This window comes from Mustela nivalis, assembly GCF_964662115.1.
Source record: "Mustela nivalis genome assembly, chromosome: 13".
NCBI lineage: Eukaryota > Metazoa > Chordata > Mammalia > Carnivora > Mustelidae > Mustela > Mustela nivalis.
The window spans coordinates 72755940-72770113 of NC_139032.1; the positions used below are offsets into that span (position 1 = coordinate 72755940).

General features: G+C 40.9%; 1 protein-coding gene and 1 long non-coding RNA gene across 2 annotated transcripts in view; one reads left to right on the top strand and one right to left on the bottom strand.

Moving 5' to 3' along the window:
- Positions 1-3418: 3418 nt before the first annotated feature.
- Positions 3419-11744, bottom strand: LOC309847128. Its single transcript, XR_014302329.1, has 3 exons — positions 11543-11744; positions 4237-4328; positions 3419-3653 (listed from the first exon to the last, which is right to left on the bottom strand). It is a non-coding gene; the product is annotated as an uncharacterized lncRNA (long non-coding RNA).
- A 176-nt stretch (positions 11745-11920) lies between these two features.
- HSDL2 (hydroxysteroid dehydrogenase like 2) overlaps positions 11921-14174 on the top strand; it is a 46178-nt gene continuing 43924 nt past the window's right edge. The window contains exon 1 of the mRNA XM_082696970.1: positions 11921-12051. Coding sequence (XP_082553096.1) covers positions 12035-12051 — 17 coding nt within the window. The 5' untranslated portion in view covers positions 11921-12034. The remainder of the gene's footprint in view (positions 12052-14174) is intronic.

Sequence of the window (14174 nt, forward strand, 5' to 3'; positions counted from 1 at the left end):
GAAAAGAAAAGAAATCTGATTTCTAGGTTCTCAATTCTATTGGTATTAAGATTGATTTTTTTAGTTCGGGAGTTTCACTCTAGAATGTTATAGGATTTTTATCTTCTAGTTCACTGTTTATTTACTCTGCTCAATTTATTTGGATCAACAGTTGCAGATGGGTCTGTTAACTGATCTCTTACTGTTAACTTTCCAGCTATCCCTCACTTTCCAGTTTCAGTTATAAGTCCGGAAACTGAGTTCTGGAAAATCAAAATGTATGCTACATTTTCTCTTCTTTGGTTCTACCTTCCTTGCCATCTGAGAATGGATGCCAAGGTGGCCTTAATTTTTCCATGGTCCATCCATGTCCCTAGTGTTTATTTCTTCAAGTTTCAGATTACTGTTGGACCTTTATAACTATCTCATTTACCTTCTTAAAATGGCACTGAGTTGCTATTTAGAGGAAATGCTTATTAAATCTCACTTCCTTAATTTGGGTACAATGTGGAAGGTATTCTTCATAGTCTGTGGTAGGATTACGGCAGTTCCCTAGTTTCATTAAACATGAAATTTTCCTCTCTGGTTTTGGTTCATTTCTGTTCACTTTCCTACAGTTCCCTCTCCCCTGGAAGTTATGTAACCATTAATGATTTTCATTTCACCAGCTCTTAACATGATTGTCCCTTACTCTATCTGTCCCTAACTGGTCAACTCACATGTGATTCACCTCAGCATTTTCAAAGAAGGAGGGAGGTGGAAAGAAATAGCAGTGAGTAGGGTAGCAGAGGAAAAGGGGCAACTCCCCTTTTTTTCTTCTTCTCCATAACCTGTTATTTACAACTCTTCTTCTCTGAACTGAAGTTAGTCTACTATACTGAGTTGATTTACTTTCCCTGCTTTCATATTCCATTTGTTTATAGATATGTGAAGTTGATACACATTACAGATGCCTATAATATTGTAAACTTTTTTTTTTAAAGATTTCATTTATTTATTTGACACAGAGAGAGAGAGAGAGCACAAGTGGGAAGAGCAGCAGGCAGAGGGAGAGGGAGAAGCAGGCTCTTCGCTGAGAAAAGAGCCTGATGCGGGGGCTCAATCCCAGGACCCTGGAATTATGACCTGAGCCCAAGGCAGCCACTTAACCAACTGAGCCACCCAGGTGCCCCAATATTGTAAAAGCTCTTGCATGGGACAAATAGTCCCTCCTTAGGCATCTGAGGACATACACCAATAGGAATTATAAATTTTATTTTGCAACTAGAACAAGCCCTTTACTCTGGCCACTAATTCAAACCCTCTCTAAATTTTTTTGACATAACTGTTTAATGAAGAGCCAGATAGATTGTTTAGAGTATATTTTCTTTTTCTTCATTTGCCTTTTCTTGGAATATTAGCCTGTGCAAAAAGCAGATCATAGTCTATAAGGTCAGTAGAAAGGTTCCTGGGACGCCAAACAACTGAATAGAGCTGTTGTTCTCCCTCCCCAATATATTTTAACTGCAGATAATCCCACAGGGTGCACAAGGCAAATGTTCAACCTTGAACAGGGAAACAAGCAAAAGGTCAGTAGCAGAAAAACAAAACAAAAGAACAATCTGGAACACTTCTCTATGAAGATATGCTATTTAGGTAACTGGAAAAGCAAATCTCCCCATCCCCTCCCCCACTCACGGAGGTGGAGGATTACTTCTATCAGAGGATAATAAGTCCTCATATACCTTCTCTTCTCCTGGAAAAGTGGGAGTGTGAGACTTTAATCAAGAATTTAATTTAGTAGAGGGAGATGGTGGGATGACACCAACAAGAATTTAATTTGGCAGAGTTAACACATTTGGTAATTCCAAAGCTTGATCTTTGTGTATTAAAGTAGTGGCCATTAAGAGATAGATGGCTCAATTATGGCCTGATTCTTAAGGTAACTTTGAATGGGTTTTTTTTTTTAAGATTTTTATTTATTTATTTGATAGACAGAGAGAGATCACAAGTAGGCAGAGAGGCAGGCAGAGAGAGAGGGGGAAGCAGGCTCCCTGCTGAGCAGAGAGCCCTATGTGGGGCTCGATCCCAGGACCCTGAGAACATGACCTGAGCCGAAGGCAGAGGCTTAAACTACTGAGCCACCCAGGTGCCCCTGAATGGGTTTTGTTTTAACTTGTTTTTTTAATGCCTTTTAGGCACAGTTTGAAGGCCTGAAGATAAAGAATTGATATTATTCTGCAAAATAAAGTACTATCTTTTTTTTTTTTAAGATTTTATTTACTTATTTGACAGACCGAGATCACAAGTCAACAGAGAGGCAGGCAGATAGAGAGAGGGGGAAGCAGGCTCCCTGCTGAGCAGAGAGCCAGATGTGGGGCTCGATCCCAGGACCCTGGGATCATGACTTGAGCCAAAGGCAGAGGTTTAACCCACTGAGCCACACAGGTGCCCCTAAAATACTATCTTTATAGTGAGCAGGTATGAAGCCATGTTGATTATAAAAGAGTCAAGTTTCTTTCTCACCTTACAAAGACTATGTATACTACTAGTAGAGTATTGTGTCACAGAATTAATGTCTGACTTTGGGAGATGTTGGTGTGTTTGATACCAGGAAGAATTAGATGGAAATAGCTCAAGGGAACTGGACTTAGAATACCCACACCCAACTCAGACTCTTTTGCTTAAGTCATATTTTAAAAAAGAACGAATAATTCAGACTTGGGAAAATGTATGGTCTGAGAAAGGAGGATGGATCCTGATGTAAGTAAGACCAACTCGTATGAGTGGAGGATGGGATTTCCTAAAAGCATTGGAAAACTAAAAAAAAAAAAATTGTTTTTAAGAACTCACAAGGGTGAGTGGCTAGGCACCTGGGTGGCTCAGTTAGTTAAGAGACTGCCTTTGGCTCAGATAATGAACCTGGAGTTCCAGGATCGAGTCCCACGAGTCCCACGTTGGGCTCCCTGCTCGGCAGGGAGTCTGCTTCTCCCTCTGACCCTCAACCTTCTCATGCTCTCCCTGTCTCACTTTCTCTCTCTCTCTCAAATAAATAAATAAAATCTTAAAAAAAAAAAAAAACCAAGAACAAAAAAAAACCACTCACAACCCTGAGATCAAGACCTGAGCTGAGATCAAGAATCAGACACTTAACTAAGTCACCCAGGTACCCCTAAAAGCAATTTTGAAGAAGGGAATTTGAACAATATTGGTGCTGTTAGGGAGAAAAGCAGATACGAAAAACAAGAAATAAAGCTAGAGATTTGGGTTCACCGAGAGGGAACCTGCAATGGTTTATGTTCTTTTGATATTTTTGCCTTGAGATAGGGTATCATTTAAGAGTTAGGTCCAGATGCATATAACAGGAAACAAAAAATAATTACAGTGTCTTAAACTGGATAAGGATTAATTTCTCCTGCAAAAGTAGTCTAGAAGTAGTAGTTTCAGGGCTGTTATGACATTACATGTTCATCAGAGACCCAGTCTCTCTTTTATTATGTGAGCATATGGTTTTCATTCTTAAGATCACAAAATGGCTGGAATCTCTTTAAAGAAGCTTTCCCAGAAGTCCACTGCAATATCTTCCACTTATGTCTCATTAGCCATAATTTGGTAACATGGCCGCTCCTGGTTACAAGGCAGGCTGAGAGATGCAGGCTTTTTTCTCAGCATACAGACACCTCCAGTAATCGATACTGTGGGTAAAAAGAAGCAGAGAATCCATTATAGGTAGGCAAATATCAGTCTCTGACATAGCGATTATCCCATAAAGTATAGAGTTAATTGTTGTATATGCATAATTATATATATATACATATATAAACATGTATGTATGTATGTATGTATGTATGGTATGTATATATATGCATAAGGACTTGTTTTATATACACACACACATATATGTGTGTGTATATATATATATCTATATATCTATATATATATATCTGTAATTCCCTCACATTAGCCTCAAATCTTTGGCTAAGTGTTGTGTGCAGGTAGTATAATAAATAAACCAACAAGCAGGAAAGTGAAATAAGGCATGATCCACACACCTACATACCCATTCCACTCACGTCTTGCAGTCATGCAAGTGAGCTGTTGTCTACTGAGGGAACCCTTTCCTGGAATTCTAAAAGATGGCACCTGGAAAGTGGGGAAACCCCACAGCATAACTTGGAACAGTGGGAATACGAGAAGGCTAGGTGGAAAACTCAGGAGGGTACAGAGGGCTGCCTCCCAGCCCTAACCTTTCTTCCATGAATGTTACAAAAAGCTCACCTTTGAAGGAGTCACAGGAAAGGGAAAGACCAATACTCCCTGTGATGCAACATAAATGCAGCTGTTCCAAGCATCACAGCCCGTATTAACATCTAGAAGAAAAGAGGCAACTTATTCTGTGGTCTCTTTCTTTTTAAAGATTGATTGATTGATTGATTGATTGATTTTAGAAAGAGAGCACATGAGAGTTGGAGAGAAGCTGAGGGAGGGGGAGAAAGAGAATCGCCAGGAGACTCCCAACTGAGGCGGAGCCCGACACAGGGCTTGATCTCATGATGCTGAGATCATGACTTGAGCCAAAAATCAAGAATCAGATACTCAAAAGACTAAGCCACCTTTCTCAGTCAAAACACTAAGAAAATTTCTTAGCAGACCTCACATTTGCTAAAACTAGATAACAAACATGTCCACTTCTAATCAATGTATGGGTCAGGGGAATGGGATTACACTAAGGTCAGTGATTCTCAATCTTGACTGCATATTAGAACTACTTAAGGGGCTTTAAAAAAAAAATACCACCTATGTGTATCCCATTCCAACTTAATTAGAATCTCTGGGAATAAGGCCCAGACATCAAAATTTTGAAAAGATCCCCAAGTGATTCCGATTTGCAAGCAGGTTGAGAACTACCAGCCTACACCTTTTGGGACTGCAACCAACAGCATTAGCCTTACCTGGAAACTCGTTACAACTACAAATTCTTCAACTCCACTGTCTAAGACCTAGTTAATCAGAAACTTCGGAGGTCAGGCTCATTAATCTGTGTTTTACAAAGCTCTTCAGTTGATTCTGGTGCACATTAAAGTTTAAGAACCACTAACCTAGACTAATGAAGATTTTGTTCTAAACTGTATTCTAAACTTTTCTGAAGCATAGATGAGCAAAATTAGCAAGGACAAGGAGTTGAAAAGCATGGGCAGGCAAGAAATAATCTCAGTTATAAGAATTTTCTTTCACTTACAACAAAACATAAAACTTTTTAGATTGAATTAAGTTCAAGCTTACAGGAAAGTAAAGTTGTAACCAAAAAAAAAAAAACAAAAAAAAACCAAAAAAACCTCTCATACATCTTAACTCTAAATCACCAATTTTTAACATTTTCCCACATTTGTTTTAGCGTACTCTCTCTCTCTCCACACAACACACACACAAATACACACACTTGAGAGTAGGTATTAATTTCCTTTTATTCCTTAAAACTTCATACTGGGAGCACAGACCTTCTCTTGCATAACCCCACTAGTTATCAAATTCAGGAAATTTATAATTGATGCAGTACTTTAACCTATGGTACATATTCCAATTTGTCAATTGTGCTATAGCAAATTTTCTTCTTCTGTATAGAAACCAGTCTAGGATCATGTGTTTCATTTAGTTGTAATGTCTTTTTTAGTTTTGTTTATTCTATTACAGCTCTTCAGCTTCTCATTTTCCTTTTAATAACATTACATTTTTGGCTTCTTATTTACTTCTGTGATGGTGTAAACAACAAGGGTAATTTTGCCCTCCAGAGGTCATTCAGCAATTTCTGGAGTGTCAAAACTGGAAGGGCTTGGATGGTGGTGGTGGTTGCACCACAATGTGAGCGTACTTTAAGGATACACTTTAACATGGTTAACATGGTAAATTTTATATAATATATTTAAACATACATACACGGGAGTGGGGGCTATCACATCTAAGAGGTACAGACTAGGAATTCTTTTTTTTTTTTTAAGATTTTATTTATTTATTTGACAGACAGAGATCACAAGTAGGCAGGGAGGCAGGCAGAGAGAGAGGAGGAAGCAGGCTCCCTGCCAAGCAGAGAGCCCGAAGCAGGACTCGATCCCAGGATCCTGGGATCATGACCTGAGCCGAAGGCAGAGACTTTAACCCACTGAGCCACCCAGGTGCCCCCAGACTAGGAACTCTGCTAAACATACTGCAATACATGTGACAGACTCCAACAACAAAGGATTATCCAACCCAAAAGGTCAATGGTGGCAAGGTTGAGAAATACTGGTCTAAGTTACAGCTGACTCTTGAACAATGAGGGGGTTGAGGCACTGATGCCCACATAATAAAAAATCTGTGTGTAACTTTTGACTCCCCCCAAATTAACTATTAATAGCCTACTGTTGACCAGGAGCCTTACAATAACATTAACTGTCTATTAACACATATTTTGTAGGTTCTATGTATTATATACTGTGTTCTTAAAATAGGCCAGGGAAAAGAAAATGTTACAAAAACCATAAGGAGGGCATCTGGGTGGCTCAGTTAGCTGGGTGTCTGCCTTTGGCTCAGGTCATGATCCCGGGGTACTAGGATTGAGTCCTGCATCAGGACAGAGCAGGGAGCCTGCTTCTCCCTTTGCCTCTGCCTCTCCCTCACTCGTGCTTTCTTTCTCCCAAATAAATAAATAAATAAATAAAATCTTAAAAAAAAGAAAATCATAAGGAAGAGAAAATACATTTATAACACTATACTGTATTTATCAAAAAATATCCATGTAAAGTGGACCTACATAGTTCAAACCAGTGTTGTTCAAGGGTCAACTATATCAATAACAACCTTGCTAAACTATTTTGCATATCCATTGAGCAGTCTCATTTCTAGGAATGTATTTTGGAGAAAAATGAGTGGTGAACAATTACGCATGCACAGAAGTTTTTATTGCAAGGCTGTTAATAAAAGAGACAATGTTGAAACAATTAAAATTTCCATGACAAATGAGAATGGTAAAATTAATTTCAGTATAATCATGTGAAAGAAAACTACACACCTGTTTTTAAAAAGTCAAGGTAGGGGCTCCTGGGTAGCTTAGTTGGTTAAGCATCTGACTCTTAATTTCAGCTCAGGTCAAGATCTCAGGGTCCTGGGGTCCAGCCCTGTGTCAGACTCCATGCTCTGGTTGAGATTCTCTATCTCCCTCTCCCCCTGACCGTCCCCCAGCTTGCACTCACTCTAAAATCTTTAAAATATTTTAAAGATAAATAAATAACAAGTCAAAATAAACTTTTAGGTGTAAACTTGGAAAGATGTCTATAATACATTAAGGAAAACAAAAACAGTATCCAAAACAATTGGTATACATAATCTTCCCTAGGATTTACAAATAATCAAAACCTATATTAAATTTCAAAGTCTTAAAGGATACATGCCAAAATATTAACAATGATTATTTCCAAAGGATGATATTAAGAGGGAAATTTTCACTTTCTCTAGATTGTTATAGTCACGTGTTATCAGGAAGATAAAGACATTAAAGTATAGCATTGAGGTTAATATCCAACAGTTACTAATAAAATAGTGACTGGGAATAATTCTTTGAGCAGCAAAAGGTACTGCTAGCAGTCCTATGGGGAAGATTTGGTACATTATCAGAAGAACTGCCATACCTTCAAAACCCCAGGGATTTCTTCCATTTAACCTGGACCAGGATGAGCTGTCTTGTGGGTGAAAGAAATGGAAAGTATCAAGAGCTGTGACTTTAAAGCATCTGCATTGAAAGCATCTGCATTGTTTGTTGCCCTCTGACCATTCATTAGTAATTTCATATCTGAATGAAGAAGCTTAGAATACTTAAAAAGGCAAGTTGAAAAATGACCATGGTAAGTAAATGGTAAGTAACAACACACTAAAGCTGTGTTTTCCAAATAATAGGTTATGATCCATTAATGAATCATCAAAAAATTTAGTAGGTTATGATCAACTTGATAGAACATAATAGATTCAATAAAATAAAAAAACTCTGTGTACTGGGTCTAGATGAAAAAGAACTTTTTTTGTCAGGTGCCTGATGGCTCAGTTGGTTCAGTGTCTGACCCTTGGTTTTGGCTCAGGTTATGATTTCAGTGTCATGAGATCTAACCCTACATTGAGCTCCATGCTCAGCAAGGAGTCTGCTTGAGATTCTCTCTCCCTCTGCCCCTCCCCTGCTCTCACTCTCTCTCAAATGAATATTCTTTAAGAAATTTCTTTATGTGGTGTGGTCAACAAACTTGAATGTTACTGCATTATATACTTTTTTTAAAAAAAAGAGTTTATTTATTTGACAAAGAGAGAGAACAAGTAGGCAGAGAGGCAGGCAGAGAGTGAGAGGGAGGCAGGCTCCCCGCTGAGCAGAGAGCCCGATGTGGGGCTGGGTCCCAGGACCCCGGGATCATGACCTGAGCCGAAGGCAGAGGCTTTCACCCACTGATCCACCCAGGTGCCCCCATTATACACTTTTAAAAACATATATATATATTTTTAAAGATTTTATTTATTTAACAGAGAGAGAGAGAGAGACAGTGAGAGAGGGAACACAAGCAAGGGGAGTGGGAGAGGGAGAAGCAGGCTTCCAGACGAGCAGGGAGCCCAATGCGGGACTCAATCCCAGGATCCTGGGATCATGACCTGTGCCAAAGGCAGATGCTTAATGACTGAGCCACCCAGGCGCCCCTAAAAAAGATACTCTTGAGATGCCTGGGGGCCGCAGTTAGTTAAGCATCCATCTCTTGGTTTCAGTTCAGATCATGATCTCAGGGGCCTGAGATCAAGCCCTGTGTCAGGCACCCTGCTCAGCGGGGAGTCTGCTTGAGGATTCTCTCCCTCTTCCTCAGTCCCTCCTCTCTCTCAAAAAATAAAATAAGTAAGTCTTAAAAAAAAAAAAAATATATATATATATATATATATATATATATATATATATACTTATGTTAGAAGAGTTCTTATTTAACTTCAGATTAAAGTTGTTCTCAGTGTCATACCTTTTTTTTCTAAGTTTTTTTTATTCAAGTAATCTCTACATCCAACATGGGGCTTGAATTCTCAACCCTAAGATCAAGTGTCACATGCTTTTCTAACTGAGCCAGCCAGGCACCCCCCAATGTCATATCTTTTAATATTTCAACTTGTCTGCATTTTCAATTTGCCATGCATTTGAAAACTACTTATTTTTTATTTTAATAAATTTTATTTATTTAAGATTTTACTTATTTACTAGACAGAGAGCACAAGCAGGGGAGAGGGAGAAGCAGGCTCCCTGCTGAGCAGTGAGCCATACGTGGGGCTTAATCCCAAGACCCTGGGATCAAGGTCATGAGCAGAAGGCAGACACTTATCCTACCGAGCCACCTAGGTGTTCCCAAAATTAGTTTTTAATATTGGTAATATTAATTAATAATTAATTTAAATAATAAAATAAGAGGAATTCGAGTATCACATCTTGTTTTTAATGATGTGTTTTTTATAAAATACAAATTTTCATTAAGGAATTTAAAATTTAAAATATTTCTCCTTTATGGGAGTCCTGTATAGAACTTTATGCTATTTTTGCCTTAATCCAACTCAGATTATAATAGTATATCATAATATTGTTAATAAATTGACATTTTGCTTTATATATAATTTTGAATTTTAAAAGGATAGTGCCATCTGGTGGTTCTCCTGAACATGTTTACATTTCTCTTGGGGATATATCAAAAAGTGGGGCTGCTCTTTTGCATGTGGATATCCAGTAGGTGGTAATTGTAACTTTCTGAGGAGGTGCAAAACTGTTTCCCAAAGTGGCTATGCCTTTTTACATTTCCACCAACAATGTATGAGGGTTCCAATTCCTCCGCATCCTGGCCAACAATTGTTATTTTCTGTATATTCTATCATAGCTATCCTAGTATATATAAAGTAGAATCTCATTATAGTTTTTTTTTTAAAGATTTAGATTTTTAAAAAAGATTTAAAGAGAGAGACACGTAGAGAGGGAAAAGCAGGTTTCCCTCCTAGCAGAGCCCGATGTGGGGCTTGATCCCAGGATCCCGAGATCATGACTGGAGTCAAAGGCAGACACTTAATGACTGAGCCACCCAGGCACCCCTCATTATACTTTTGATTTGCAGTTGCCTAATAACTAATGTTGGTGGGCATCTTTTCGTGTGCTTGCATATCTTCTTTGGAAAAATGTCTATTCAGATCCTTTGTTCACTTTAAAATATATATATATATATATATATATATATATATATATATATATATATTTATTTATTTGAGAGGTGGGGGAGATAATGAATGAGAGAGAGCAAATGTGTGTGCGAGCCAGAGAAGGGGCAGAGGGAGAAGGAAAGAGAATCCCAAGCTGACTCCGAGCTCCACCAGAGCCAGATATTGGGGCTGGATCTCACCACGTGGAGATCATAACTTGAGCTGAAATGAGGAGTCAGAGGGCTAATCAAATGAGCCACCCAGGAGCCCCTGTTGACTTTTTAGTTGGTTTGTTCATCTTTTTGTTGCTGAGTTGTAAGAGTTCTTTATTCTGGATACTAGACCTTATTGGATATATCATTGCAAACATTTCCTCCCATTCTGTAGATTGTCTTTTCACTTTCTTGAGTGGAGAGTTAAACTTTTCATCTAATAGCCCCTTTTAGCTCTTTTTGAAACACCCAATATCTACAACAGTCTAACACATTGTCTACTCATTCCTCTCACATAGGCAGACCTTGTCTTTTTTTGTCCTGCTGTATGTCTACATACAGTGACCAGCATGCACTAGGTGCTACTATTTGTTGAATAAACAAGTTCTTCTGGAGTCTCTAAGGACAATATCATAGATCATCAGTTCAACTGCCTATAGGAGACTGACAACATACATGATTAAACAAGACCATTTAGGGCTTGCAGTAAAGAGAGTGCACACACCCCATCTTCAAGCTAGTTTAACTGGTCTTTTTTTTTTTTTTTTTTAACTGGTCTTCATGTAAGCATCTCATTGTCCTGTTCTACCAATTCAAAACACAGTTTCTTCACGTCTCCCTAAAGATATGCCAATCTTCGGTTCATTAGGGTAGCTGAGTAATGTCAGGTATACCGTGAAAAACAATACTAGAGAGCACTTGTGATGAGCACCTGCTGTCCTATGAAGTGCTGAATCACTATATTGCACATTTGAAACTATTATTATATATACTATGTGTTAACTGGAATTTAAGTTAAACTTAAACCAAACCAAACAAAACCCCGCAGTACTAGATTTCAGAATTCACCTTACTCCTGCACAGAGTTTGGGAGTTCCTTCGCTAACTATGCATCCTCCCCCAGGCTATTGATCCAGAAGCAGCCGCTCATCACAGGTCTATAATAGGGCCCGGGGGACTTTAGTCCAGATTCCTTGCTATAGTCGAATGCGATGCTGGACGGCGTCTGGCATAAGGTATCCGCCGAGGAAAACTTGTCCCTCGATGGGGCGCGTGCAGCCATACAGGCATCCAGGTTCGGGCCGCGGAGTGGGGAGAAGAAGGAGAGCCAAAGTACTTGCAGGTCAGGGCCTGCTGAGAAGCCTCACCCTAGCCCTGGAGACCCTAGTGCTCGACTCAAAACGACCGCCCTGCCAGCCGAATAACGAAGCGCTGCGACGAAGGAGCCTTCACGCGGCGGGGGAAAGCATACACACGCAGTGGCTGACGCGCCCTTACGCGGGACGCTGGCGGGAGACCGATTGTCACCGCAGCGGGCCGCGAGAGGGGCGGGGCGAGATTGCCTCTTTCCCAGCGCCTGCGCAGAGAGCTGGTTTCCCGGGGCCAGGCGGGGGAAGGTGGGAACTAGCGCCGAGCGCCGGGAGGCCCACTGCGTGCGCAGGCGCACTCAGGGATCTGCCACTACCTCCAACGCCCGTTACCCCCACAGGCCTCCGGGGCGGGGCGTGAGGGGGCGGGGCGAGGGGAGGTTGGGGGGGGCAGCGCCCTCTCCGGACGGGGCTCATTAAAGGGGGAAGCCCCGCCTCTCGCTGTACGCTCGCTGCAGCTGCTGTGGACTCCACGTCTGCTCTAAGGAAATTATGTTACCCAACACGGGGTAAGGGCATGGGGGCGTTGCGGGGTGGGGAGGGGAGAGGTGGAAGCCGCGGCCAGGCAGAGTCCGTGCCTAGGTGGGGCCGGAGTGGGTGGCTCGCGGGTCGCGGCCCCTGCGGTGGGAGAACGGCTCTGGAGTGCGGCTCCGCGCTGGGCACGCAGTGTTGCTGGAACCCGCCGTGATGCCTGAAAGTAACTCGGAGTTGTGCACCTCTGGGGGGACAGCCACGTGCAAGTCTCTCCCACAAGGAAAGGATCCAGAGTGGGTTACCCCGCCGCTCGCGGGGCAGGCCCTGCCTCGGACTTTCGCGTGTCTTGCTGAAGGTTTGCAAGTTCTAGGTGAAAGGTCACTGTACCGCTCACGGTTCTTCACTTTTTCCGAACGCTCAGTTCCGAAGTAATGAAATGATAATGGGGTGTTTTTAAAAGGGATTTTCAAATTAGTAAAAAAATTAAATTAATCTTTAGTATGGGTATCTTTTCACGGAGGCGGTTCACTTAAGATTTTTTCTTTTCTTAAAGATTTTATTTATTTATTTGACAGAGAGAAATCACAAGTAGATGGAGAGGCAGGCAGAGAGAGGGAAGCAGGCTCCCTGCTGAGCAGAGAGCCCGATGTGGGACTCGATCTCAGGACCCTGAGACCATGACCCGAGCCGAAGGCAGCGGTCCAACCCACTGAGCCACCCAGGCGCCCCTACTTAAGATTTTTTAAAATACTGGATAAAATACACATAGCACCATCTACCATCTTTTTTTTTTAAAATTATTTAAGATTATTTATTTATTTGACAGCGATCACACGTAGGCAGAGAGGCAGGCAGAGAGACAGAGGGAAGCAGCTCCCCGCCGAGCTTAGAGCCGGATGCGGGGCTGGGGGGCTGGATGCGGGGCTGGATCCCAGGACCCTGAGATCAAGACCTGAGCCCAAGGCAGAGGCTTTAACCCCCTTGAGCCATCCAGGTGCCCCACCATCTACCATCTTAAATCATTTTAAGTGTATAGTATATTCACATTGTCTGCAACCATTCTCCAGAAATCTTTCAACTTGGAAAAGAAACTGTACCCATTAAACAACTCGCCCACTCCTCCCTTTCCTTTAGCCCCTATTCTACTTTCTGTTTTTATAAAGTGTAGAGGTCTTGAGTGGGGTGACTTGTTTATTTTATAACTTGCTTGAAACATACAGACACATGGTCAAAAGACTTAAAAAGGCTCAAAAGGGTGTAAAGTAAAAAGTGACTTCCCCCATCCTTAACATTCAGTTTCCCATTTATTCACTGGTATGTTTCCAGAGATAGGTTGTGCATTTTTAAACATTTGTACACCCCTGTAAACACAGAGACCACTTTTAAAAATAGTGGCACACTCCCTTTTTATTTTTACATAATGTGTCTTGGGACATATTTTTTCGTACATTTTACATATGTATATGCACATCTTCTCTTTTATTGGTTACATGGTATTCTATTGATGAACCATAATTTGTCCAACCAGTCCCCAATCACTGGATACCAGATCATTTCTAGTTTTTCTTACTGCATAATTGCTGCAGTGATTAAACTTGTATCCACTGTTTGTATATAATTGTGTCTGTATGACAAATTCCTGGAGGCGAAGTTTGAAAAAGTGTATGCACTTTATATTTCAATGGCTAATATCCTCAGCGCTCCAGGGAGATTGCACACCCAAAAGATTGAATGAGATTTCCTAATCCCACACCTTGGCAAACAACAAAATGTTTGATACTAAAAACCTAATTGAAAAAGATGGCACCTCATTACAGTTAAATTTTTCATCATTAGTGAGGGAGGGGATCTTTCTATATGTTTAAAGTAATAGTCCACATCAAGGAGCAATTTTGACTCCTATGGGACATTTGGCAATATCTTGGGACACTTTTGGTTGTCATAATTATGTATGCGTGGGAGTATGTGCATCTTTAGAGTCCAAGAATATTGGTAAATGTTCTGCAATGCACGGTATAATCCCTTACAGATAAATAATTATCCTTTCCAGGGCACCTGTGTGGCTCAGTGGGTTAAAGCCTCTATCTTGGGTCATGATCTTGGGGTGCTAGGATAGAGCCCGGCATCAGGCTCTCTGCTCAGCAGGGAGCCTGCTTCC